Genomic DNA, 24,103 nt, shown 5'->3' with positions numbered 1-24,103 from the left:
AGGTTCATAGAATTTCTTCATGCTCTGATAACTGTATAAAATTACCTTGATCAGAAATTCTGACCACCTTAGGGGTAAAATTGAAGTGCTCTGGAAATGTTTTGAGGATTAGTGCTTTAAGTAATGTTTCAAGAAACAAACTCAACGCTTAGAGTGCTTGCTGTGTTTCAAGCATCTTGCCAAATGCTCTCACACTTGTTTTCCATTTAACCCTCAAATCAGCCCTGGTGAAGTAAATACTACATTACCTATTATACATTTAAAACAAGCCGAGATCAGTTATAATTTATCTACTTTTCTTACAGTGTATACTTACTGTCACTAGGTGACACTGGTGGTGTGGTTACTCAGACCCAGGCAAAGCTTTCTGGGACTACCTGCCTAGAAAACTGAAATAAATGAGGCCTTTTATGAAAGAAATCAGACTGCAGACAACCACAAATCTTGATACAAGTAGAGGTTCTAACTTAAGGTATGTCCGAGTTAGGACCTCTGAAAATTCACTCCTATAAAAAGCGATGGAAACATTACCATAAAGTCTTAAAATCAACTTTTTCAGAACTCTAGGAAATAATCAGAGGCTTGTGACAGTCTGTGTAGCATTTGTCGAAGAAAAGGACTTACTCATGGTAAGAGCAGCAAGGCTAATGGAGTTTTAACTGATTCCTGTCTCCTCTTGGCTTCACAGTAGCCTTGAAAACTAATACCTCAAAACTGCAGTAGCTCTAAAAACCTAGCAGACACTGAAGAAGGCAGAATGGATTTGGAGCTCCCCCAAACCCCTAGCCCCAGAGGACTGTTACTATTTGGACTGTGTGGCAGTTCCATGGAAATGCTCACTCACAGGGCTTGCCATTTTTTTTTTAACCTGACTCAGGGCTAATACAATGTGAACAGCTTCTTTCTCACCCACCCCAGAGCATGCCCCCAAATGCACACATAGCCCTCCAGCAAAGGCTGGCAAACTTATTGGTGCAAGGCATTTAAGGAAGTCTCTGTCCAGTTATTAGTGGACTACTAAGCTAACATAGAATATAGACTTCTGTGGCAAAACACAACAAAGAATATTGGGGAATACAGAGCACTGGAAATAGAATTGAGAGTCTGGAAATAAACCCTCATATTTATGGACAAACGATTTTCTATATTGTGTCAAAACAATTCAACAGGGGAAAAAATAGTCTTTTCAACAAATGATGCTGGGAGAATTGAATATCCATATGCAAAAAAATGAAGTTGGATTCCTTCCACACATAATATACCAATATTAACTGAAAATGGATGACAGACCTAAATGTTAAAGCTAAAACCGTAACGTTCTTAGAAGATAACATAGGAGTAAACCTTTGTAACCTTGTATATGACACCAAAAGCTCAAGCAACAGAAGAAAAAATGGATAAGTTGGACTTCATCAAAATTAAAAATTTATATATTTAAAGGACATCATCAGGGACTTCCCTAGTGGCACAGTGGTTAAGAATCCACCTGCCAATGCAGGGGACACAGGTTCAAGCCCTGGTCCGGGGAGATCCCACATGCTGTGGAGCAACTAAGCCCATGCACCACAGCTACTGAGCCTGCGCTCTAGAGCCCGTGAGCCACAACTACTGAGCCTGCGTGCTGCAACTACTGAAGCCCGCGTGCCTAGAGCCTGTGCTCTGCAACAAGAGAAGCCACTGCAACGAGAAGCCTGCACACTGCAACGAAGAGTAACCCCTGCTCATCGCAACTAAGAAAGCCTGCACGCAGCAACGAAGAGCCAACACAGCCAAAAATAAATAAATAAATAAATTTATAAAAATAAATAAATAAGGGACATCATCAGGACTTCCCTGGTGGTCCAGTGGGTAAGACTCCACGCTCCCAATGCAGGGGGCCCAGGTTCCATGCCTGGTCAGGGAACTAGATCCCACATGCATGCCACAACTAAGAAGCCCACGTGCTGCAACAAGAACCAGCACAGTCAAAAATAAATAAATAAATATTTTTTAAAAATAAAGGATCTCATCAACATCATGAAAAGACAACCTGCGAAATGGAGAAAATATTTACAAATCGTATATCAGACAAGGAACTTGTATCTAGAATATATAAGAATGCTTATAACCCAATAACAAAAAGACAACCAAGTTAAGAAATGAACAAAGAAGCTGAGTGAACATTTCTCCAGAGAAGATATACAAAGAGCCAGTAAACATGTGAAAATATCCTCATCCTCTTTACCCAGTAGGGAAATGCAAATCAAGACTATGTTGGGAAGGAAGAAATTTTCCTCTACCCTTCTCGGTTCTTGTGGCTGGTCTAATTAAGTTGACATGAGGCATAATGAGTTGACATTAACTAACATGTACACATGAGAGAGACCCCGGAAAACTGAGTAATTTGCTGAAATGGCTGAAACCCTCACCTTAAATACCATTGTCAGGTAAAGACAAAGAGGATGTTGGAAGTAGGGGTTTGAGACTTCAAAGGGGAGGAAGGCAATTGACATGGAGATGGAGTAGCAAATGTTTGGTAAATAAATGTTTGCTGGGCCATGCAGAGACAATGGGACACAGGGTGGACTCTGATGTCCAGGCTGTTTCCACCACCACACTTAGCCCATATTCTTTACAGATATCTCTGATGATAGCTCTCTTCCTGGAATAGACCCTCTATCTAAATTTTTTTTAGGAAATTAGGGGAAGGTTAAAGTTTCTTCCTGAGTCTTCTGGGACTTGATTGTTTTCAGCTAAAATAATCCACATGCCAAAGAAGACATTTTGGGGTGGCAAATTTCGCTTCTCTATGACCACAGTGAGCTACCATGTCACACCCACTAGGGTGGCTTTTTTATTAACAACAACAAAAAAACAAGGCAGGATGTAGAGAGATTGGACCCCTCATACATTGCTGATGGAAATGTAAAATGTAAACACTTGGAAAAGAGTCTGGAAGTTTCTCAAACAAGTAATTCTGTGGAGTTACCATATGACCCAGTACTTTCACCTCTTAGTATATGCCCCAAAGAAGTGAAAATAGATGTTCACTCAAAAACTTGTACACAAATGTCCATATCAGCATTATTCATAATAGCCAAAAAGTGAAAACCACTTAAATGTCCATCAACTGACTAATGTGTAAACAAAATTTTGGATATCCATGAAATGGGATAAAGTTTGTCAGTTAAAAAAATCAAGTACTGAGGACTTCCCTGGTGGTCCAGTGGTTAAGAATCCGCCTTCCGATGCAGGGAATGCGGGTTCAATTCCTGGTCGGGGAACTAAGATCCCATATGCCGTGGGGCAACTAAGCCCATGCCCCGCAACTACTGAGCCTGTGTGCTCTAGAGCCTGTGCGCCACAACTAGAGAGAAGCATGTGTGCCACAACCAGAGAGAAGCACATACGCCACAATGAAAGATCCTGCATGCTGCAATGAAGATACCACATGCGGAAACTAAGACCAGACACAGCCAAATAAATAAATAAATACTTTTTAAAAATCAAGTACTGATAAATGCTACAACATGGACAAACTTTGAAAACATGCTAAGTGAAAGAAGCCAGTTAAAAAGGCCACATATTGTGTGATTTCATTTATATAAAATGTCCAGGGCTTCCCTGGTGGCGCAGTGGTTGAGAATCTGCCTGCCGATGCAGGGGATACGGGTTCGAGCCCTGGTCTGGGAAGATCCCACATGCTGCGGAGCAACTGGGCCCGTGAGCCACAACTACTGAGCCTGCGTGTCTGGAGCCTGTGCTCCGCAGCAAGAGAGGCCGTGACAGTGAGAGGCCCGCGCACCGTGATAAGGAGTGGCCCCCCGCTTGCCGCAACTAGAGAAAGCCCTCCCACAGAAACGAAGACCCAACACAGCCAAAAATAAATAAATAAATTAATTAATTAAAAAAAAAAAAAGTCCAGAATATGCAAATCGATAGAGACAGAAAACAGATTAGTGCTTTTCTAGGGCTGGAAGGAGGAAGAAATAGGGATTGACTGCTAATGGATTCAGAGTTTCTTTCTGGAATGATGAAAATCTTGTGGAATTAAATACTGTAGTAGTGATCAGTACATAACTTTGTGTATGTAGAAAAAACTACTGAATTGTACACTTTATTTTTTATTTAGTATATATATTTAAAATTTTTTTATTTTATATTGGAGTATAGTTGATTTACAATGTTGTGTTCGTTTCAGGTATACAGCAAAATGATTCAGTTATACATATACATACATCTGTTCTTTATCAGATTCTTTTCCCATTTAGGTTATTACAGAATATTGAGGAGAGTTCCTTGTGCTATACAGTAGGTCCTTGTTGATTATCTATTTTATATATAGTAGTGTGTACATGTTAATCCCAAACTCCTAATTTATCCCTCCCCTCCACCTTTCCCCTTTCATAACCATAAGTTTGTTTTCTAAGTCTGTGATGCTATTCCTGTTTCGTAAATAAGTTCGTTTGTATCATTTCTTTCCATTCCACATCTAAGTGATATCATATGATATTTGTCTTTCTCTGTTTGACTTACTTCACATAGTATGATAATCTCTAGGTCCAGCCATGTTGTAGCAAACGGCATTATTTCATTTTTTTTTATGGCTAATATTCCATTGTGTATATATACCACTTCTTCTTTATCCATTCATCTGTCATTGGACATTTAGGTTTCTTCCATGTGTTGGCTATTGTAAATGGTGCTGCATTGAACATTGGGATGCATGTATCTTTTCAAATTGTGGTTTTTCTCTGTATATGCCCAGAAGTGGGATATGTGGATCACACGGTAGCTCTATTTTTACTTTTTAAAGGAACCTCCATACCTTTCTCCATAGTGGTTGTACCAATTTACATTCCCACCAGCAGTGTAGGAGGCTTCCCTTTTCTCCACACCCTCTCCAGCATTTATTGTTTGTAGACTTTTTGATGATGGCCATTCTGACTGGTGTGAGGTGATACCTCATTGGAGTTTGGATTTGCATTTCTCTAATAATTAGCTATGTTGAGCATCTTTTTATGTGCTTTTTGGCCATCTGTATGTCTTCTTGGAGAAATGTCTATTTAGGTCTTCTGCCCAGTTTTTGATTGGGTTGTTTGTTTTTCTGGTACAGTAAGTCCCCTACATACGAATCTTCAAGTTGCGAGCTTTCAAAGATACAAACGTGCGTTCGCATGTACAGTCACGTAAGTTACTTCATGTGTCTGGCATTCATTGTCATGTGCGTGCATCCTGTACAAGAGGTTGTGCTTTTGTGTACTGTACAGTACTGTATAGAGTACAGTAGTACAGTATCTTTATTTCAAGCTAGATCTGCAAGAGAATGACTTCATTGAACTCCTTGCTATGCAACACGAGGAGCTTACTAATGAGACCTGATGGAATTGGAGGCCAAGAGAAAGTACGAAGAGAGACAAGAGGAAGAAGAAGTAACTGAAGAACCGAAGAGATTCATGATGCAGGAAATGACAAGGGGATTTTCTTTATTTGAGGAGGCACAGGACCCGAATGTAGAATGGTACAGAGAGGTTGCAGCAGCTGTTCAGAATGCAGTCCAGTGCTACTGTGCCATCTATGACAACAAAAGAAGAGCTACTACCCAGACATCACTGGATCGTTTTTTCAAGAGGGTAGATAGAATTGAATCCAGCAAGGAACCAGAACCTGTGCCATCAATGTCAGGTGTGAGTGAAATTGCAACTTGCCCTGTCTCCTATTGCTGATGACCTTTCAGCTCTACCATCTCCCACCTCCTCTCCCTCCTCTAGTCAGTAAGTCTTCTTGCCTTTTCACTTGATGCCAGCCCGTGTATGCCAGCTGTTGTACTGTACTACTCTACTTTTCAAGGTACTGTACTGTGAGATTAAAAATGATTTCTTTATTTTTTGTGTTTGTTTTTTATGTATTATTTGTATGAAAAGTATTATAAACCTTCTACAGTACAGTACTATATAGCCAATTGTGTTAGTTGGGTAGCTAGGCTAACTTTGTTGGACTTACAAACAAATTGGACTTACGAATGCGCTCTTGGAATGGAACTCGTTCGTATGTAGGGAACTTACTGTATTGAGCTGCATGAGCTATTTGTATATTTTGGAGATTAATCCCTTGTCGGTTGCATTGTTTGCAGATATTTTCTCCTGTTCTGTGGGTTGTCTTTTCATTTTGTTTATGGTTTCCTTTGCTGTGCAAAGCTTATAAGTTTAATTAGGTCCCATTTGTTTATTATTGTTTTTATTTTCATTACTCTAGGAGGTGAATCCAAAAAGATATTGCCGCGATTTATGTCAAAGAGTGTTCTGCCTATGTTTTCCTCTAAGAGTTCTATAGTATCCAGTTTTACATTTAGGTCTTTAATCTATTTTGAGTTTATTTTTGTGTATGGTGTTAGGGAATGTTCTCATTTCATTCTTTTACATGTAGCTGTCCCAGCACCACTTATTGAAGAGACTGTCTTTTCTCCGTTGTATATTCTTGCCTCTTCTGTCATAGATTAATTGACCATAGGTGCATGGGTTTATTTCTGGGCTTTCTGTCCTGTTCCTTGATCTATATTTCTGTTTTTAGGCCAGTACCATATTGTTTTAATTACTGTAACTTTGTAGTACAGTCTGATGTCAGGGAACCTGATTCCTCCAGCTCCATTTTTCTTTCTTAAGATTGCTTTGGCTATTTGGGGTCTTTTGTGTTTCCATACAAATTTAAAAACTTTTTGTTCTAGTTCTGTGAAAAATGCCATTGGTAATTTGAAACGGATTGCATTGAATCTTTAGATTGCCTTGGGTACTATAGACATTTTGACAACATTGATTCTTCCAGTCCAAGAACGTGGTATATCTTTCCATCTGTTTGTGTCATCTTTGATTTTTTTCATGGGTGCCTTATAATTTTTGGAGTATAGGTCTTTTGCCTCCTTAGGTAGGTTTATTCCTAGGTATTTTATTCTTTTTGATGCAGTGGTAAATGAGATTGTTTCCTTAATTTCTCTTTCATTGTTAGTCTATAGAAATGCAACAGATTTCTGCGTATTAATTTTGTATCCTGCAACTTTACCAAATTCATTGATGAGCTCTAGTAGTTTTCTGGTAGCATCTTTAGGATTTTTTATGTATAGTATCTTATCATCTGCAAACAGTGACGATTTTATTTCTTCCTTCCAATTTGGATTCCTTTTATTTCTTCTTCTTCTCTGATTGCTGTGGCTAGGACTTCCAAAACTATGTTGAATAAAAGTAGCTAGAGTGGACATCCTTGCCTTGTTCCTGATCTTAGAGAGAAGGCTTGCAGCTTTTCTCTGTTGGGTATGATGTTTGCTATGGGTTTGTCGTATATGGCCTTTATTATGTTGAGGTAGGTTCCCTCTATGCCCACTTTCTGGAGAGTTTTTATCGTAAACTGGTGTTGAATTTTGTTGAAAGCTTTTTCTGCATCTATAGAGATGATCATATGGTTTTTATTCTTCAGTTTGTTAATGTGGTGTATCACACTGATTGATTTGTGGATACTGAAAAATCCTTGCATCCCTGGGATAAATCCCATTTGAACATGGCATATGATCCTTTTAATGTTTTGTTGGATTTGGTTTGGTGGTATTTTGTTGAGGATTTTTGCATGTATGTTCATCAGGGATATTGGCCTGTAATTTTCTTTTTTGGGTGATATCTTTGTCTGTTTTTGGTATCAGGGTGATGGTGGCCTTATAGAATGAGTTTGGGAGTGTTCCTTCCTCTGCAATTTTTTGGAATAGTTTCAGAAGAATAGGTGTTAACTCTTCTGTAAATGTTTGGTAGAATTTGCCTGTGAAGCCATCTGGTCCTGGACTTTTCGTTTGTTGGAATTTTTAAGTCACAGTTTCAATTTCAGTACTTGTGATTGGTCTTTCATATTTTCTATTTCTTCCTGGTTTAGTCTTAGGAGACTGTACCTTTCTAAGAATTTGTCCATTTCTTCTAGGTTGTCCATTTTATTGGCATATAGTTGCTTGTAGTAGTCTCTTATGATTCTTTGTATTTCTGTGGATTCAGTTGTAACTTCTCCTTTTTCATTTCTAATTTTATTAATTTGAGCCCTCTCCTTTTTTTTTCTTGATGAGTCTGGCTAAAGGTTTATCAATTTTGTTTATCTTTTCAAAGAATCAGCTTTCAGTTTCATTGATCTTTGCTATTTTTTTTTGGTTCTATTTCATTTGTTTCTGCTCTGATCTTTATGATTTCTTTCTTTCTACTAACTTTGGGCTTTGTTTGGTCTTCTTTCTGTAGTTGCTTTAGGTGTAAGGTTAGGCTGTTTATTTGAGATTTTTCTTGTTTCCTGAGGAAAGCTTATATTGCTATAAACTTCCCTCTTAGAACTGCTTTTGCTGAATCCCATAGGTTTTGAATTGTTGTGTTTTCATTTTCATTTGTCTCTAGGTATTTTCTGATTTCCTCTTTGATTTCTTCAGTGATCCATTGGTTGTTTAGTAGAATATTGTTTAGCCTTCATGTGTTTGTGTTTTTTGTAGTTTTTTTCTTTTAGTTGATTTCTAGTCTCATAGTGTTGTGGTCGGAAAAGATGCTTGATATGATTTCAATTTTCTTAAATTTACTGAGTCTTGCATTGTGGCCCAACATGTGATCTATCCTGGAGAATGTTTCATGTCCACTTGAGAAGAGTGTGTATTCTGCTGGTTTCAGATGGAATGCTCTATATGTAACAAGTAATTCCATTTGGTCTAATGTGTCATTTAAGATCTGTGTTTCCTTATTGATTTTCTGTCTGGATGATCTGTCCAGTGATGTAAGTGGGGTGTTAAAGTCCCTTATTATTATTGTTATTGTGTTACTGTTGATTTCTCCTTTTATATCTGTTAATATTCGCCTTGTATATTGAGGTACTTCTATGTTGTGTGCATATATATTTACAATTGTTATATCTTCTTCTTGGATTGATCCCTTGATTATTATATAGTGTCCTTCTTTGTCTCTTGTAACAGTCTTTATTTTAAAGTCTATTTTGTCGGATATGAATATTGCTACTCCAGCTTTCTTTTGATTCCATTTGCATGGAATACCTTTTTCCATCCCCTCACTTTCAGTCTGTATGTGTCCCTAGATCTGAAGTGGGTCTCTTGTAGACAGCATATATACAGGTCTTGTTTTTGTATCCATTCAGCCAGTCTATGTCTTTTGTTTGGATCATTTAATTTGTTTACATTTAAGATAATTGTCAACATATACGTTCTTATTGCCATTTTGTTAATTGTTTTGGGTTTGTTTTTGTAGGTGTTTTCTCTTCCCTTTCTCTTTTGTTCTGTTCTCTAGTGATTTGATGACTAACGTTAGTGTTGTGTTTGGATTCCTTTTCTTTTTTGTGTGTGTATCTATTGTAGATTTTCAGTTTGCAGTTACCATGAGGTTTTGATGTAGCAGTCTCTCTCTCTCTTCCTCTCTCCCTCTCTGCCCCCCTCTCTCTCTCTCTCTCTCTCTCTATATATATATATACACACACACACACACACATATATATATATATATATATATATATATATATATGAATGATTGTTTTAAGTTGCTGGTCTCTGAATTTCAAATGCATTTCCAATACCCTGCATTTTTTATACTCTCCTCTTCTATAGATTGCTGGTTTTGATATCATATTTGTGTGTGGATGATTTCCTACCTTTACTGTATGTTTGCCTCTACTGGTGAGCTTTCCCATTGGTAATTTTCTTGCTTCTAGATGTGAGCTTTTCTGCTGAGAAGTTCCTTTAGCATTTGTCATAAAGCTGGTCTGGTGGTGCTGAATTCTCTTAGATTTTGCTTGTCTGTAAAGCTTTTGATTTCTCCATCAAATCTGAATGAGAGCCTTGATAGGTAGAGTATTCTTGGTTGTAGGTTTTTCCCCTTTCATCACTTTAAATATATCATCACTCCCTCTGGCCTGCAGAGTTTCTGCTGAAAAATCAGTTGATAACCTTACAGGAGTTCCCTTATATATTATTTGTTGCCTTTCCGTTGTTGCTTTTAATATTTTCTCTTTGTCTTTAATTTTTGTCAGTTTGCTTACTATGTTTCTCAGCATGTTCCTCCTTGGGTTTAATCCTGTATGGGATTCTCTGCACTTACTGGACTTCGATGACTGTTTCCTTTCCCATGTTAGGGAATTTTTCAGCTATTATCTCTTCAAATATTTTTCTCAGGCCCTTTCTCTCTCTCTTCTTCTTGGACTCCTATAATGCAAATGTTGGTGTGTTAAATGTTGTCCCAGAGGTCTCGTAAACTGTCCTCATTTCTTTTCATTTTTTTTTCTTTATTCTGTTTGGCAGCAGTGATTTCCACCTTTCTGTCTTCCAGCTCACTTATCCGTTCTTCTGCCTCATTTATTCTGCTATTGATTTCTTTTAGTGTATTTTTCGTTTCAGTTATTGTATTGTTCATCTCTGTTTGTTCTTTGTATCTTCTAGCTCTTTGTTAAACATCTCTTGTATCTTCTCAGTCTGTGCCTCCATTCTTTTTCTGAGATCTTGGATCATCTTTGATATCATTACTCTGAATTCTTTTTCTGGAAGGTTGCCTATCTCCACTTCATTTTGTTGTTTTTCTGGGGTTTTATCTTGTTCCTTCATCTGGAATATATTCCTCTATTGTCTCATTTTGTCTAACTTTCTGTGATTGCAGTTTCCGTTCCGGAGGCTGCAGGGTTGTACTTCCTCTTGCTTCTGGTGTCTGCCCCTGGTGGGTGAGGCTGGTCTAAGAGGCTTGTGCAGGCTTTCTGGTGGGAGGGACTGATGCCTGCCTACTGGTGGGTGGAGCTGAGTCTTGTCCCTTGTTGGGCAGGCCTGTGTCAAGAGGTGTGTTTAGAGGTGGCCATGGGCTCAGGAAGATTTTAGGCAGCCTGTCTACCAATGGGTAGGGCTGTGTTCCCACCCTGTTAGTTGTTTGGCCCGAGGCATCCCAGCACTTGCACCTACAGACTGTTGGGTTGGGCCAGGTCTTGTTGTCTAAATGGTGGCCTCCAGGAGAGCTCACACCAATGAGTACTCCCTGGTATCTCTGCCACCAGTGTCCTTATCCCCACAGTAAGCCACAGCTGCCCCCCACCTCCACAGGAGACCCTCCAAGACCAACAGGTAGGTCTGGACCAGGCTCCTATGAAGTTACTGCCTTCTCCTGGGTCCTGGTGTGCACGAGACCTGTGTGCATCCTCTAAGAGTGGCATTTCTGTTTCCCCCAGTCCTGTGGAGTTCCTGCAATCAAGCCCTGCTGGCCTTCAAAGCCAAATGCTCTAGGGGATCCTCCTCCTGATGCCAGACCCCCAGGCTGAGGAGCCTGGCCTGGGGCTCAGAACTCTCACTCCTGTGGGAGAACCTCTGCGTTATAATTATTTTCCAGTTTGTGGGTAACCGACCTGGTGGGTATGGGATATGATTGTATCGCAAATGCATTCCTCCTACCATCTTGTGGAGCTTCTTCTTTGTCTTTGGATGTAGAATATCTTTTTTGGTAGTTTCCAGTCTTTTTTGTCAATGGTTGTTCAGCAGTTATGTGTGATTTTAGTGTTTTCCTGAGAGGAGGTAAGCTCAACTCCTTCTACTCTGCCACCATGTCTCCAATCCTCCTTTACTTTCAAACTGAGAGTTGTGGTGGATGAGCTTTTTGCCTTCCCCAGATGGTTGAAGCTTACAATTTTTGTTTTTGGAAACCCTACCACCTCCTTATTTCTATTATTATTTTTGCAAGAAAAGTATAAAGAGAGTTGGAGTGGAGGTGAGATTTGTGATCGAGAAAGCCCTGGACTCCCTTCTCCATCTTTCACCTCTTTCTCTCTGATTGGTTCCTGTCCAGCAGCACATTGAAGCAGGAGATGATTCTGAATTTTACACTTTAAAAGGATGAATTTTTGAAGTGGAATTATGTATCAATAAGTGTTGTTTTAAACATCTGTAGACATATACAAACATATGCCTATGAGAAGTCCACAGTGATATCTTTTAGATTGCTATGTTTAAAAGTTTTCTTAACAGCAAGAGAAAAAAAAGGCAAGGAAATTATGTTTCTCACCGACTATGGGAGGTCCAGTGCTATAATCACATTTTACTCCTCGTCCCTCTCTTGCCTCTCCTTATTGCTTCAAACTCTGAAGCTACAATGACACTCAATTAGGAGTTTGGAATTTCAAAGGTACACACTGTCCACTAACAAATAGATTTTTAAAACTGCTTGAATTCTCCTGTGATGTTTTAAGCACAAAGCTGTGAGGGCACACTCTTGTCGCATTAAAGGCAAGTCTTGGGCATGTTTTTCTTTGTCACCCAGAGCATCATGGAGGGCCAGGACCCTGGTCAGATTTACCATTGGTGCCTTTCCAGCTTTCTGTTCTGTTTCATTCTACTGCAGTGCTCCCTTTCTTCCATGTCCTAGAACCCTAGGGCTCTTTTGTGATCTTCTGACTGAATCTTATACCAGCCCTGCTCTCTCTTATACCGTGACACCCCCATACTCAGAATTATCCTGTTTTACCCTCATCAGAACTGTTCATGGCTGTCTCTGCTTTGAATTCTGATTAATTATTGACTGATTAAAAATATTCATGCTAACGCTGAAGGTGAAAATTTCTAAGTTCTTAAACAGGCATTCGTTTTAAGATGGAATGTGTTTCTTAGGTTTGTTCACTGAAAAGGTCTGGAAACAGTGACAAACTCAGTAACAGTGAACCTCCCTCAGGCATCTCTAAGAACATTTTCTACTTAAAGGAACCAGAGCACTTTGGAGGAATGTCTGATTCCAAATCTGGGGCAGGAAGCATTTAAAATGAGTACAGAACATGTTAGAAAGTAAGGCAGCTATAAATGATTACTGGGCGCATGTTGAAAGGACCCAGGAGCCAATTAGAAAGGTCCCCAGTGACTAAAGATAGGAACATCTGGGCATTAAAAAGAAAAATAACTGGAATGGACTGGAGCACATCACATGTGTTAAATGCAAGTGTTCCTTATGTTACTTTTAAACAAAAGGGTACCTGTGGAGGTTGCAAGGAAACCAATTCATTAATTTGAAAACGCAAATAAAGGGAAAGAATCAAGCATTTATTCTACATTTCTTATATGACTTTTACCTCAGGATAACCAAATAGGTAAAGTAGAAAAAAATACTACCATCTTGCAACCCCTAATGAAACAGTCACCAATGTCTGCTTAAAACATTAGATGAAAGGTTGATGGAGAACTTTATAAGGATGAGTCACACTGATAGTATCTACTGCTCAATCTTAATATCACAAAAAGACAAAATCGATGTATACCTTAGGATGTCATACGGTAGGGTGTACACAGTACCACCTATGACATTTTCTTGCTAAAAATTCTAACCTGAATCTGATGAAACCTCAAAAATCTGTTTACAAGAAATAGGGGAATTAGAAGAATATGTTAAATAACACCATGGGGAGGCAATCAGCAAAACCTAAAATGAGGGAAATTCGGACTAATGATCTAGTTTCTTCAACAAATAAATGACAAGAAAAAAAGGAGGGAGACACCTATGCAGCATGCATCAACTGTATTCAGTGTGTGCACCTACTCAGAATAAATCCACTGTAAAAAAAATTGTAAGTCCATTGGAGAAACTGAATCATAATGTCATTTGATCATAATGTGCTGATATCAAAGGAATATTTTTTAGTTATGTTAATGGTATTCTGGATATGATTTTGAAAAGTTATTATTGTTTTGAGATAAATACTGAAGTGTTTATCGATGAAATAATAGGTTGTTGGGGATTTGCTTTAAAATAATCCGGTTGGTGGGAGGGAGTGGGTGGGATTCAGATGACACAATATTGGCCATGTATTGATAATTGCTGAAACTGGGTGGTGAATACATAGTGATTTGTAATACTATTCTCTATAGGTGCTTAGAATTTAGACTTTAAAAATTAACTGCTTACATATACTGTATATGATAACGTAGTTTTATACATTTATATGTATATAAATATATATATAGTTTTTAAATTATACATAAATTGTGACTGTATCTGAAGTTGATTTCTAATTGGAGAATTATGTCTTGGAAGGAACAAGGCTTTCTAAAGAGCCCCTTGCTGGCCATTGCAGCCCCCTACCCAGAGTTTATCAGAACAGTATTGGCAACTTGGCATCTTGTTTTAGCACTTCTGGGAGGTTGCTGATCTTTACCTCAATGGCCAAGGGTCATAATCCATAATATTCCTACCAGAATCATTATTGTTATGATAAGACACACGTGAGAAGTGCTTTTATAAAACTTAACAGCTGATAAAATGTTTATGTTGTAAATTCGTAATTTCCTAGTCAGCAAAACATGCATATTTTAAGATAGCACTAAGCATAGCACCTTAAATATAGTACATGTGTCTTACATATAGAGTAGGGTATTCATTTTTAAGTGAGCTAATCTTTATAAGTGAAATTGTATCTTGCAGGTATTTCTTATTTTGAGACATCAGATTTCCTTTCTCTGAAACATTTTTCTCTCTTTTCTAGGAAGTTATTTTAGGTTCTGTGAAAGAGATGCTTTCTCATCTTTAAGGCTTACCAGAAACTCTGATTTGAAGAGAATAAATGGATTTTGCAACAAACCCCAGGAAAGTCCAAAGCCTCCAACCCGTAAGTTTTTATTAGTCTTTCCAGTTATGGACTAGGCAGCTCCCAAAGACTAGAATAACTTGGAATCAAAAGAACCTAAAAGAGAGGTGGTCACAGGGGTCCCTATATCATATCCTATCATGTAGTTCAGGCCTCCCAAATTGTGCTTATATTAGCTGTGCTTACGTGTGGCAGTGATTTCTTCATTTTTCTCGTTTGTCATTTTCATCTCTTACCTCAGGGATTTGACTGGAGCTTTTTATAGGACGATAGATGCACCAAAGTAAATAGTGGTCTAGAAATCATCTTTTAAGGAACCTCAAAGATGACCCAAATCAAAAAATGATGTTTTGGGTAAAATATAATTAGGACTACGCACTGGCTTGTACATTGACTTCAGACGTGTTTAGTCCTATCCCTAACTCCAAACCCTGTCATTGTCACCACTGTGGAAGAAGGAGCATAATATATAAACTGTAGGGTCCCAGGAACTATTTGCTTGTTGCTTCTTCATGGCAGTGCACTAGGGCCAGGCGGGTATTGGTGAGAGGAAAAGAATTATTCTCAAAGAATATTTATCAAGAGCTTCAGAATGTTTATACCCTTTGACCTGGTATTTCACTTCTGGGAATCTATCCTAAGGAATAATCCCTATATGCGGAAAAAGCTTTGAATGTAAAGATGTTCCCATTTATATTTATATATATATTTATATACACACACACACACACACACATATATATATATATATATATATATATATATATATATATGTGTGTGTGGAAAATGAGAAATTAGTCTAAATGTTAAGTAATCTGGGAATGATTAATTATATATGTTAGATCTACTTGATGAGGTTGTGCAGCTGTTGGAAATGGGGCTTATAAATACCGCATACTGGCATGGAAAGTGTTTGTCATCATGTTAATGAACAAAGCAGGATACAAAATTTTATATTGTGCGTAAGCACAAGCATGGTACATATAGAAATTACATATATGTACATATGTATGGGGATAAGACTTAGGAAACACACCAAAATAAAAATATAGTGATCATGCTATGACAGGAGAATTAGGGGTGGTTTTTATATTTTTGTTTTCTCACATCTATACTTTCTGAATTGCCTTTAATGAGTATATAGTACATAAAATGGAAAAAAAAAAAAAACTCTAAAGAAAGTTGTGCCAAGCGCAGGAATGGTTAAAAGATAAAATCACAGCAGTTCTATTTCTGTACTTCTAAACCTCTTTTCTTGACTTTGGTTCTTTATGGATTTTTTTCCAAGTGACCTTCCTGTTCCTTTTGCTGTTGCCTTCTGGTTAAGTGAAAGGTGCAGCTTAAGCAAAGGTGATGTGTATGTAGTCAAGGAGATGGTCTGTCTGCAAGAGAGATGTAGGCATTATACGGAAGTTGGATGAGATTACCTCCAAGGTCCTTTCTAACCCTGACATTCTGTGATTCCCTAGCTTTTTCTGCTCCTTGTCTTCAGTGACTTCCCCTTCCTTTGAAAGTCTCTCTTATAGTCTATGGTTCTACCTTTCTTGTTCATTTTCATCTTTGGCTGCTCCATTTTCCTCTGCTGCCTCTTTCCCCTGTCTCCTTTCTGGGTCATGCCCCAAGACTCAGCCCCTGGTCTTCTATGTTTCTCTGTCATCCTCACTGGCTCTCCCTTTGCACCAGTGGTTATCTCCACTCCCAACTTATTAATGAAACCTACTCAGATGGCATGAATTTAGAGTCAGTAGATCTAAAATGGCATTCATGCTTTTTCCTCTCCTGACTGGTTCTTTTCACAATCTCCTTATTTTGGTTAACAATACTGTTATTGTCTTACTCATCCAAGTTTGAGGTTCTTCATGAATCCTTCTTTGTCTTCATCTCCAAATTCTTTCAGTCATCATCAGATTGACTTTATTGTCTCTCTTCCTGCTGTTATAACTCTAGTTCAGACTATATCACCTCACCCTTGTATTGTAATACCTTGTATTATAATCTTCTGTTTGGACTTGTTACCCACTCTGTCCTATCCTTTTGCTTTCCATCCACTGTGCAGATTATATTTTCTAAAATGTTAACTTCTTCCTTGCTTCAAAGTATACAGTAGTTCTTGAATCAGGTCTAAAAAGCTTAGCCTGCCATTCAGGTTCTTTTATAATCTGATTTTACCTTACAGACTTTTTTTTAATTCTACTGAAGTCAAACAGGCGCCTCACTGTTCTCTTTTTAGTTCATCCTTCTCACCTTTATAACTTTGTTCATGGTGTTCTTTCAGCTTTCAATGGCTATGGTTTATATTGGGAAATAATGCTTTTATTTTACTTCAGTCCTCACAGAATTTTTGAATCTCATTTAAGAAATGAGCAACCTAAGAAATTCCATCCAAACAAAGCTCTAATTAGCTTGAGATTTCTCAATGATTCTGTTTAGTGAATAGCTAAAAAGCACAAATAGCATTTTTCTGTTGCTAAATTTGAGAGTCAGTCTCATATAAGTAAGATATCTTCTCTTGTTTTTCTCATAGACACTTATGGCCACAGAGTACCATTGCATAAGCCTACGGATTGGGAGAAGAAGATCCTAATATGGTCAGGTCGCTTCAAAAAGGAAGATGAAATCCCAGAGACTGTCTCGTGAGTGCTGAATTTAGGGTTGTAAGCAGCTTTTATTTTTCAGTAGTCTATTTTAAAGGAAAAGCAGTTCTTCTGAGTCTGACTACTTAAAACCTTTCAACCAAATTTTAAAACAGTTTCCACTTCTCTAAATGTTTCCACTTTGGCAAGTACCTGGAATAATAACAGTGCTGGAAAATCTGTGTGTTATCATTGATACCTTATGTAGTGCCTAGTGAAGAGCTGTTAGATACTCTGAAGTCAGCTGACTTGATCTCCTCTCCTAGCTACAGAAAGTGACTAAATTAGTTTTTCTTTCTTACATTTCATTGTTAGTGTATAGAAATGCAACAGATTTCTACATATTAATTTTGTATCCTGCAAGTTTACTGAGTTCACTGATGAGCTCTAGTAGTTTTCTGGTGGCATCTTTAGGATTTTCTATGTATAGTTATCATGTCATCTGCAAACAGTGACAGTTTTACTTCTTCCTTTACAATTTGGATTCCTTTTATTTCTTTTTCTTCTCTCATTGCTTTGGCTAGGACTTCTAAAACTATGTTGAATAAAAGTGGCAAGAGTAGGCATTCTTATCTTGTTCCTGATCTTAGAGGGAATGCTTTCAGCTTTTCACTGTTGAGTATGATGTTAGCTGTGGGTTTTTCATATATTGCCTTTATTATTTTGAGGTATGTTCCCTTTATGCCCAGTTTCTGGAGAGTTTTTATCATAAACTGATAATAAATTTTTTAATTTATTTATTTATTTATTTTTGGCTGCGTTGGGTCTTCGTTGCTGTGCGCGGGCTTTCTCTAGTTGTGGCGAGCAGGGGCTACTCTTCATTGCGGTGCATGGTCTTCTCATTGCAGTGGCTTCTCTTGTTGCGGAGCACAGGCTCTAGGCACGTGGGCTTCAGTAGTTGTGGTATGTGGGCTCAGTAATTGTGGCTCGTGGGCTCTAGAGCGCAGACTCAGTAGTTGTGGCACATAGGCTTAGTTGCTCCATGGCATGTGGGATCTTCCCGGACCAGGGCTTGAACCCATGTCCCCTGCACTGGCAGGCGGATTCTTAACCACTGTGCCACCAGGGAAGTCCCACTACTTTCATTTGTCTTTCTGTCTGCTGTTCTGTTTGGGTGATCTCCATTATTCTATCTTCCAGATCACTTATTCGTTCTTCTGCATTATTTAGTTTGCTCTTTATTGACTTTAGCCCCGTTTCACCTCGGCAATTGAATTGTCTAATTTTGATTGGCTCCTCTTTATAGTTTCTAGGTCCTTGTTACAGTGATCTGCATTTCTAGTGACTGCCTTTCTTAATTCCTGCAGCATTTTTATTACCTCACTTTTGAACTCGGGTTGTTAGACTGGAGAGGTCTGTTTCTTCAGTCTAGAGAAACAAACCAACTTGTTTGTTCTTTCAGGAGATTTCTCTTGATCTTTTAATTGGGAGTGGTTCCTATGTTTTTTTCATTTTACTTATATTTCTCTGACTCTATGAATTTAAGGGAAACAGTTATCTACTGTGGTCTTGAAGGGCTATTTTTATGTGGGAATGACCCTGTGTAGCCTGTGTGAGTCCAATATTTTTGGTGTGAGGGCTGTTTTTGGTATGGATGTCTGCCACATCTTTCCTCAATGTGTGTTGGCTGTTATCTCCTTCATAGTGGTGTGATTTGTGTTGTGGTAAGCAGAGCCTGCACTGGATCTTGTGTTGAGTGGGGCATTCTCTTTGCTCTGTGGTTGTCACAGCCCTGTCATGGGCAGGGTCTACTCCCCAGTTGTTGGAAGAGAAGCCCCCAGATCCGGTTCGAAGCTGTGATGTGAGGTAGGCAGGAGTGGAGTGCTCCGGCTGGGAAAGGAGCTGCTGTGTATTCCCCCCCAGGAGCTGACTACCCAGACATGTGCTCTGTGACGTCGCCTGCCACCCACTGTGCAGGCTCACAAAGTACACTGTTGTTGGCGTGGCCCTCAGCCCCGCCTCTGCTGTGGAGACGCTGGTATCGGCTCTGATTTCAGCCCCACTTCTGTGTGTGTGCACCCACAAAGCCTGTTGCTGCTGGCACAAGACCCGTCTCAGCTACAGGAGAGCCAGTAATCATCTCGGATTATCCCCAGGTGCTGCCACAGGCATAAATTCGCTGAAGTTGCACACCCGCAGGGAATCGCCTCAGATTTCAGCCCTGCCTCTGTATGCGGGCAACCACCCAGCACTTGCACACTCCCAGAACTCATAGCGGCTGAGCCACACCCACTGTGAGCTCACCAAGAATGAGGTTGCTGTGGCAAGTCCCTGCCCCTACCTTAGCGTGCTGACAGTGGGGCTCCGGTGACGGGCATGGGCTCTGTCCTCCACACACTTCTAGTTGCAGCCTGGACTACACTTGAGGCCCTTCGGGCTGCCTCCGCACAGCCAAACTGAGTCTTCTCCCTGGGTTTGTCTGCTGAAGCCCAAGTTTCAGCCCTGAGCTGCTGCACACACACCAGGAGGTGCGCGTCTTGGGCTGGGACGTGCAGGAAGGTGGCCAGGGCCACCTGTGCTGGTCTCTCTCTGTCCTGCCTACTGTAAGCCGGCTGCTTCACTCGCCTCTGAGCCTCTGAGGCTTACTGTCTGTCCCAGTGGACCTACCAGTCAGCTAAGGGGCCTCCCAGTGTGAGGGACCTTTTCCCCTTTCACAGCTCCCTCCCAAGGGTGCAGGTCCTGTCCCAATTCCTTTTTTTTTTTTTTTTCTTTCTTTTGTCCTACCCAGTTATTTGGTGATCTTTCTTGCAGCTTTAGTTGTATGAAGTCTTCTGCCAGTGTTCGGTGGGTATTCTGTGAGAATTGTTCCAAATGTAGATGTATTTTTGATGTCTTTATGGGAGGAGGTGAGTTCTATAATACATCCTTCTATCTTCATCTATACCCCCTTATTGTGTTTCATACACAAAGTGAATTGTGAAAATGCTCCATCCTCCCCAAAGTCCTATATGATTTCTAGGCCCCATCTCCTTTTTTATATGTATAGGCACTACTCTACTCCTGATTTGTGAGACACAGAGATTTATATCCTTCTGACAACTTCAGAAAGTGAAATTTTAACTTTCTCTCATGATCCCATTGTATTACTAGGTTTGAGATGCTCGATGCTGCAAAGAACAAGGTCCGGGTGAAGATCAGCTATGTAATGATTGCCTTGACAGTGGCAGGATGCGTCTTGATGGTTATTGAGGGCAAGAAGGTGAGAGTGGACTTCCCGTCTATCTTTGTGTATTTTCCACAAAAAAACCTAGAGGAAATCAGGGGTTGACCCTTGTATTTATTCTCTGTGATGAGGAGGCTACTTCCTACATGAGAAATGATAAGAAACAAAATAAAACATAGTAGGAACAAACCTGAGATATGATGCCTGGAGATAAATAGCAAAGCCTAACTTTGGCAAGGTGAAGGACTAAATTAGTAAGTAAAAAAAGTGTTTAGTTATCACAGATGTCATAAGTAATGTCAAACAAGAAGTATGACACTGGCATACTTGCTGATAACTCCTTGCATGTCTGTAAAGCACTCTCGTTTTTTACTGATACTCACTCTGCTCTTGGTGAGTGTTCTTATTACTGTTCTTTACTTGATGTTCAAACGGGGCCATATATCTAAGCTCCTAAGTGGTACATAGGAATTCAGGTCCAGAAATCCAGTCATTATTAACAGCTATGTTACTGTCTTCCAAGTACCTTGCTGTTATCTTATTTAAACCTCACAACAACACTGGAAGATAGATAATATTATTAGGACCTCATTTATAGATAAATACATAAAGACATAGCTTAGAAAGCTTTAGTAACTTACCCAAGTTCACACACATCTCCCTAATGGCAGAGCCACAGTTTGAACCTAGACCTGTCTAACTGAGATGATGGTAAAAGTGCTCCCACTTATTGATTGCTCATTATGTAACAGGTATTGTTAAACTTATTTAATGACCACAATAATTCTAAGAACCTAAGAGGTAGGTTCTCTTATTATCCGTATTTTGTAAAAGAGGAACCTGAAGCTTAAAGATGTTAAATAATTTTCCCAATGTCACATAGCTAATAAGTGGCAAGACAAAAATGTGGAGCCAAGTTTGCCAGTTACCAAACTGCATACTATACTATCTTGTGATTAAAATAGTTATTTTTATATGCAGCAGTAGTGGCCAAGGCGTTATTTTAACACCATGTCTAATTCTATATATCACAGCTTCCATGTGGAAAGAGATGTCTCGTATCTATTGTCAGATATTTAAAGGGTTCTTCTGCAAACCCAGTGGTAACTGACTTCCTTATCCCCAGTGAGTCCAGAGTAAAAGAAATGAACTTCTGGCTCTCTTTAGAGTCTTGGAATAGAAGATACTGACCATTTAGGCTGATGTTATGGGAGCATGAAGGGCAAGTGTGGAGGCCTGGGTGAAGTTCTCTTGACAACTCTGTTCCTGCCCCACTTCAGTATTTTTTTCTGTCTCCCTCTTTGACTTTTCATGCTTAGCTCTCAGACTGAACCTGCAGAAGCATGTAGACGGGACATAGGGCTTTCCAGAATTCTGAGAAATCTGCATTGCTTTTGTCTACTTGATTATACTAGCTGAGTTTATTTATTTATTAATAAATTTACTTATTTATTTTCGGCTGCATTGGGTCTTCGTTGCTGTGCATGGGCTTTCTCTAGTTGCGGCGAGCGGGGGCTACTCTTCGTGTGGTGCGTGGGCTTCTCATTGCAGTGGCTTCTCTTGTTGCGGAGCACGGGCTCTAGGCATATGGGCTTCAGTAGTTGTGGCTCGTGGGCTCTAGAGCGCAGACTCAGTAGTTGTGGCACATAGGCTTAGTTGCTCCATGGCATGTGGGATCTTCCCGGACCAGGGCTCGAACCCACGTCCCCTGCATTGGCAGGCGGATTCTTAACCACTGTGCCACCAGGGAAGTCCTACTAGCTGAGTTTAAATACTCCAGAAACAAATCACTCTTGAGGTCTTCCCTAGCCTCATCCAAGGGTATACACTGTATACTTTAAAGAGTTCCTCTCCTGTTCTATACCATAAAATTTTATTATTTCTCTTTTATGGAACTGTCTGTTTCTAAAAAGTTGGTAAATGCTACTGGAATGAAGAACTTTTGAACTTAATATGATTTAGAAGACAGAAATTAGCCATTGTGTTTTGTCCTCTCCATCAACTTACCAGTCCGATTCTCCTCCCTTCCCCATACTTAATTCTTTACATGTGAAATCACACAGATAGAAGAAAATACCACCTTATAGGGTGCTGTCTTCACTCATTTGGTATAAAAAATTTGAGACTGGTCTGTTTATGTAAGCTTCAAAGAAATGTAACAAATCACAGGGAGGGAAATAGGGGAAGAGGATGATTGTCTCTCCTCCACTCCTGTTTGCTCTCAAAGGATGGAAAAGCAGGGTAGACACTGCTGGGAGTCATCAGTGGTAGTATTTGGTGAAGTCTGGGATTCCCAAAGCTGAATGTTTTTGGTACAAGAGGAGTAAGGAACTAGAAGGGTGTGATAATATACAAATGAGTTGGGGAAGGAGAAATGGTAGCAACAAAGAAAGGTGAGAGGAGGGAAAAAAGGGATAGAAATGGAAACACGAAGGTATTTAATACTAAAGAGAGGAAAAGAGAGAGACAAGGGAATACATTATAAAGGGAGAAGAGAGGCTGGAAGATTTAAAGAAAGGAGGCCAGAAAGGAAGAGAAGGTAGAGGTGTGGCATTTCTCTTGTGCTTGAGTGGGTGAGCTGCTGTCCTAGGAAGGATCAGAGGAGGCAGAAGGCGCGAGCAGGGGCTGCTGTGCCCGGAGCCCGGCAGCCGACCCTTCCATGCCTGTACTTCCCGCGTCAGCCTGCTGGCGTCAGTGCAGTGACATCCTCCCCAAACCAGCACAAATAATCACTTGTTCAAATTGGTTTCACTTTAGGCTGCCAAAAGAAACGAGTCTTTAACAAGCCTGAACCTAGAAAAGAAAGCTCGTCTGAGAGAAGAAGCTGCTGTGAAGGCCAAAACAGAGTAGCAGAGATATCCACGTTGGCTGGATTTTGAAAATCTAGAAACAATGTTGCAGTAACAGGCCTTATTAAAATGAATGTGGTATGAGTTCCCTAATTCTGCTCTAGAGCTACAAATAAATTTTCTTAAAGAAATGACTTGTCTATATTTTACGGCTTTGATCCAGGTTAAATGCAGCCTCAGCTTTTTTGAGAAAATGAAAGAATGAAAAGTGAGACAACTTACTTGAACTTTAATATTAACTCTTCTTTAGAGAGTCAGGTCCCGTATCTTACTTTAATTCCCATTACCAAAGTGACATCTCCCCGGAAGCCAAATGGTTTCTAGTTCTGCATTTCTCTCTCTTCTGTGTCCTCATTTCTGAAGCGATAAGGAGGGCCAGCTGAGTACACTGCCCAGGTGCACGTTGGAGCGCTAACCTTCCCAAATGCCCTGGTGTTTCTCAAGAGCCCTGGGAAGCAGCGAGACCACACTATGCCTTTGTCAGGCGTGCTGGTAGACAGAGGCTTTTAGGAGAACAGTCTTTGAAAAAGTCCCGGCAAGGTGATGATGGAGGTCTGGCCACAAGTTTCTGAGGATTTTGAAATCCCAGCACCATGGAGTTGCTTGGGGCCAGCACAGTCACCTCTTCTGCTCCATGGCTTACAATTCCCAACCGGTCCTTTTCCTTCTGCCTTTACACTAAATTTCTCAGTTATGAAAATCTATCAAATGCATTTTCTTATTAAATTAGTGTTGAAAAATAAGCATTTGCATCTGGTATGTATCTTATTTACAGTTCGACGAGGGTGCCAGGTTGTCTCACACTTAGGTATGGATGCTGGTTTCTATTTAAGTATTTCATTTATTCTCATGTGCTTCAATAGTATTAACGGATG

General features: G+C 39.7%; 1 protein-coding gene across 1 annotated transcript in view; it reads left to right on the top strand.

Moving 5' to 3' along the window:
• Positions 1 to 23,359, top strand: part of FAM162A (family with sequence similarity 162 member A) — a 36,889-nt gene extending 13,530 nt beyond the window's left edge. The window contains exons 2-5 of the mRNA XM_059920989.1: positions 14,482 to 14,604; positions 17,108 to 17,216; positions 20,307 to 20,415; positions 23,137 to 23,359. Coding sequence (XP_059776972.1) covers positions 14,482 to 14,604; positions 17,108 to 17,216; positions 20,307 to 20,415; positions 23,137 to 23,229 — 434 coding nt within the window. The 3' untranslated portion in view covers positions 23,230 to 23,359. The remainder of the gene's footprint in view (positions 1 to 14,481; positions 14,605 to 17,107; positions 17,217 to 20,306; positions 20,416 to 23,136) is intronic.
• The last annotated feature ends 744 nt before the right edge of the window (positions 23,360 to 24,103 follow it).

The sequence above is a fragment of the Balaenoptera ricei genome, chromosome 4 (assembly GCF_028023285.1).
Source record: "Balaenoptera ricei isolate mBalRic1 chromosome 4, mBalRic1.hap2, whole genome shotgun sequence".
Taxonomy (NCBI): Eukaryota; Metazoa; Chordata; class Mammalia; order Artiodactyla; family Balaenopteridae; genus Balaenoptera; species Balaenoptera ricei.
The sequence above is the reverse complement of the archived record's forward strand: the minus strand, read 5'-3'. Positions and strand labels throughout refer to the sequence as shown.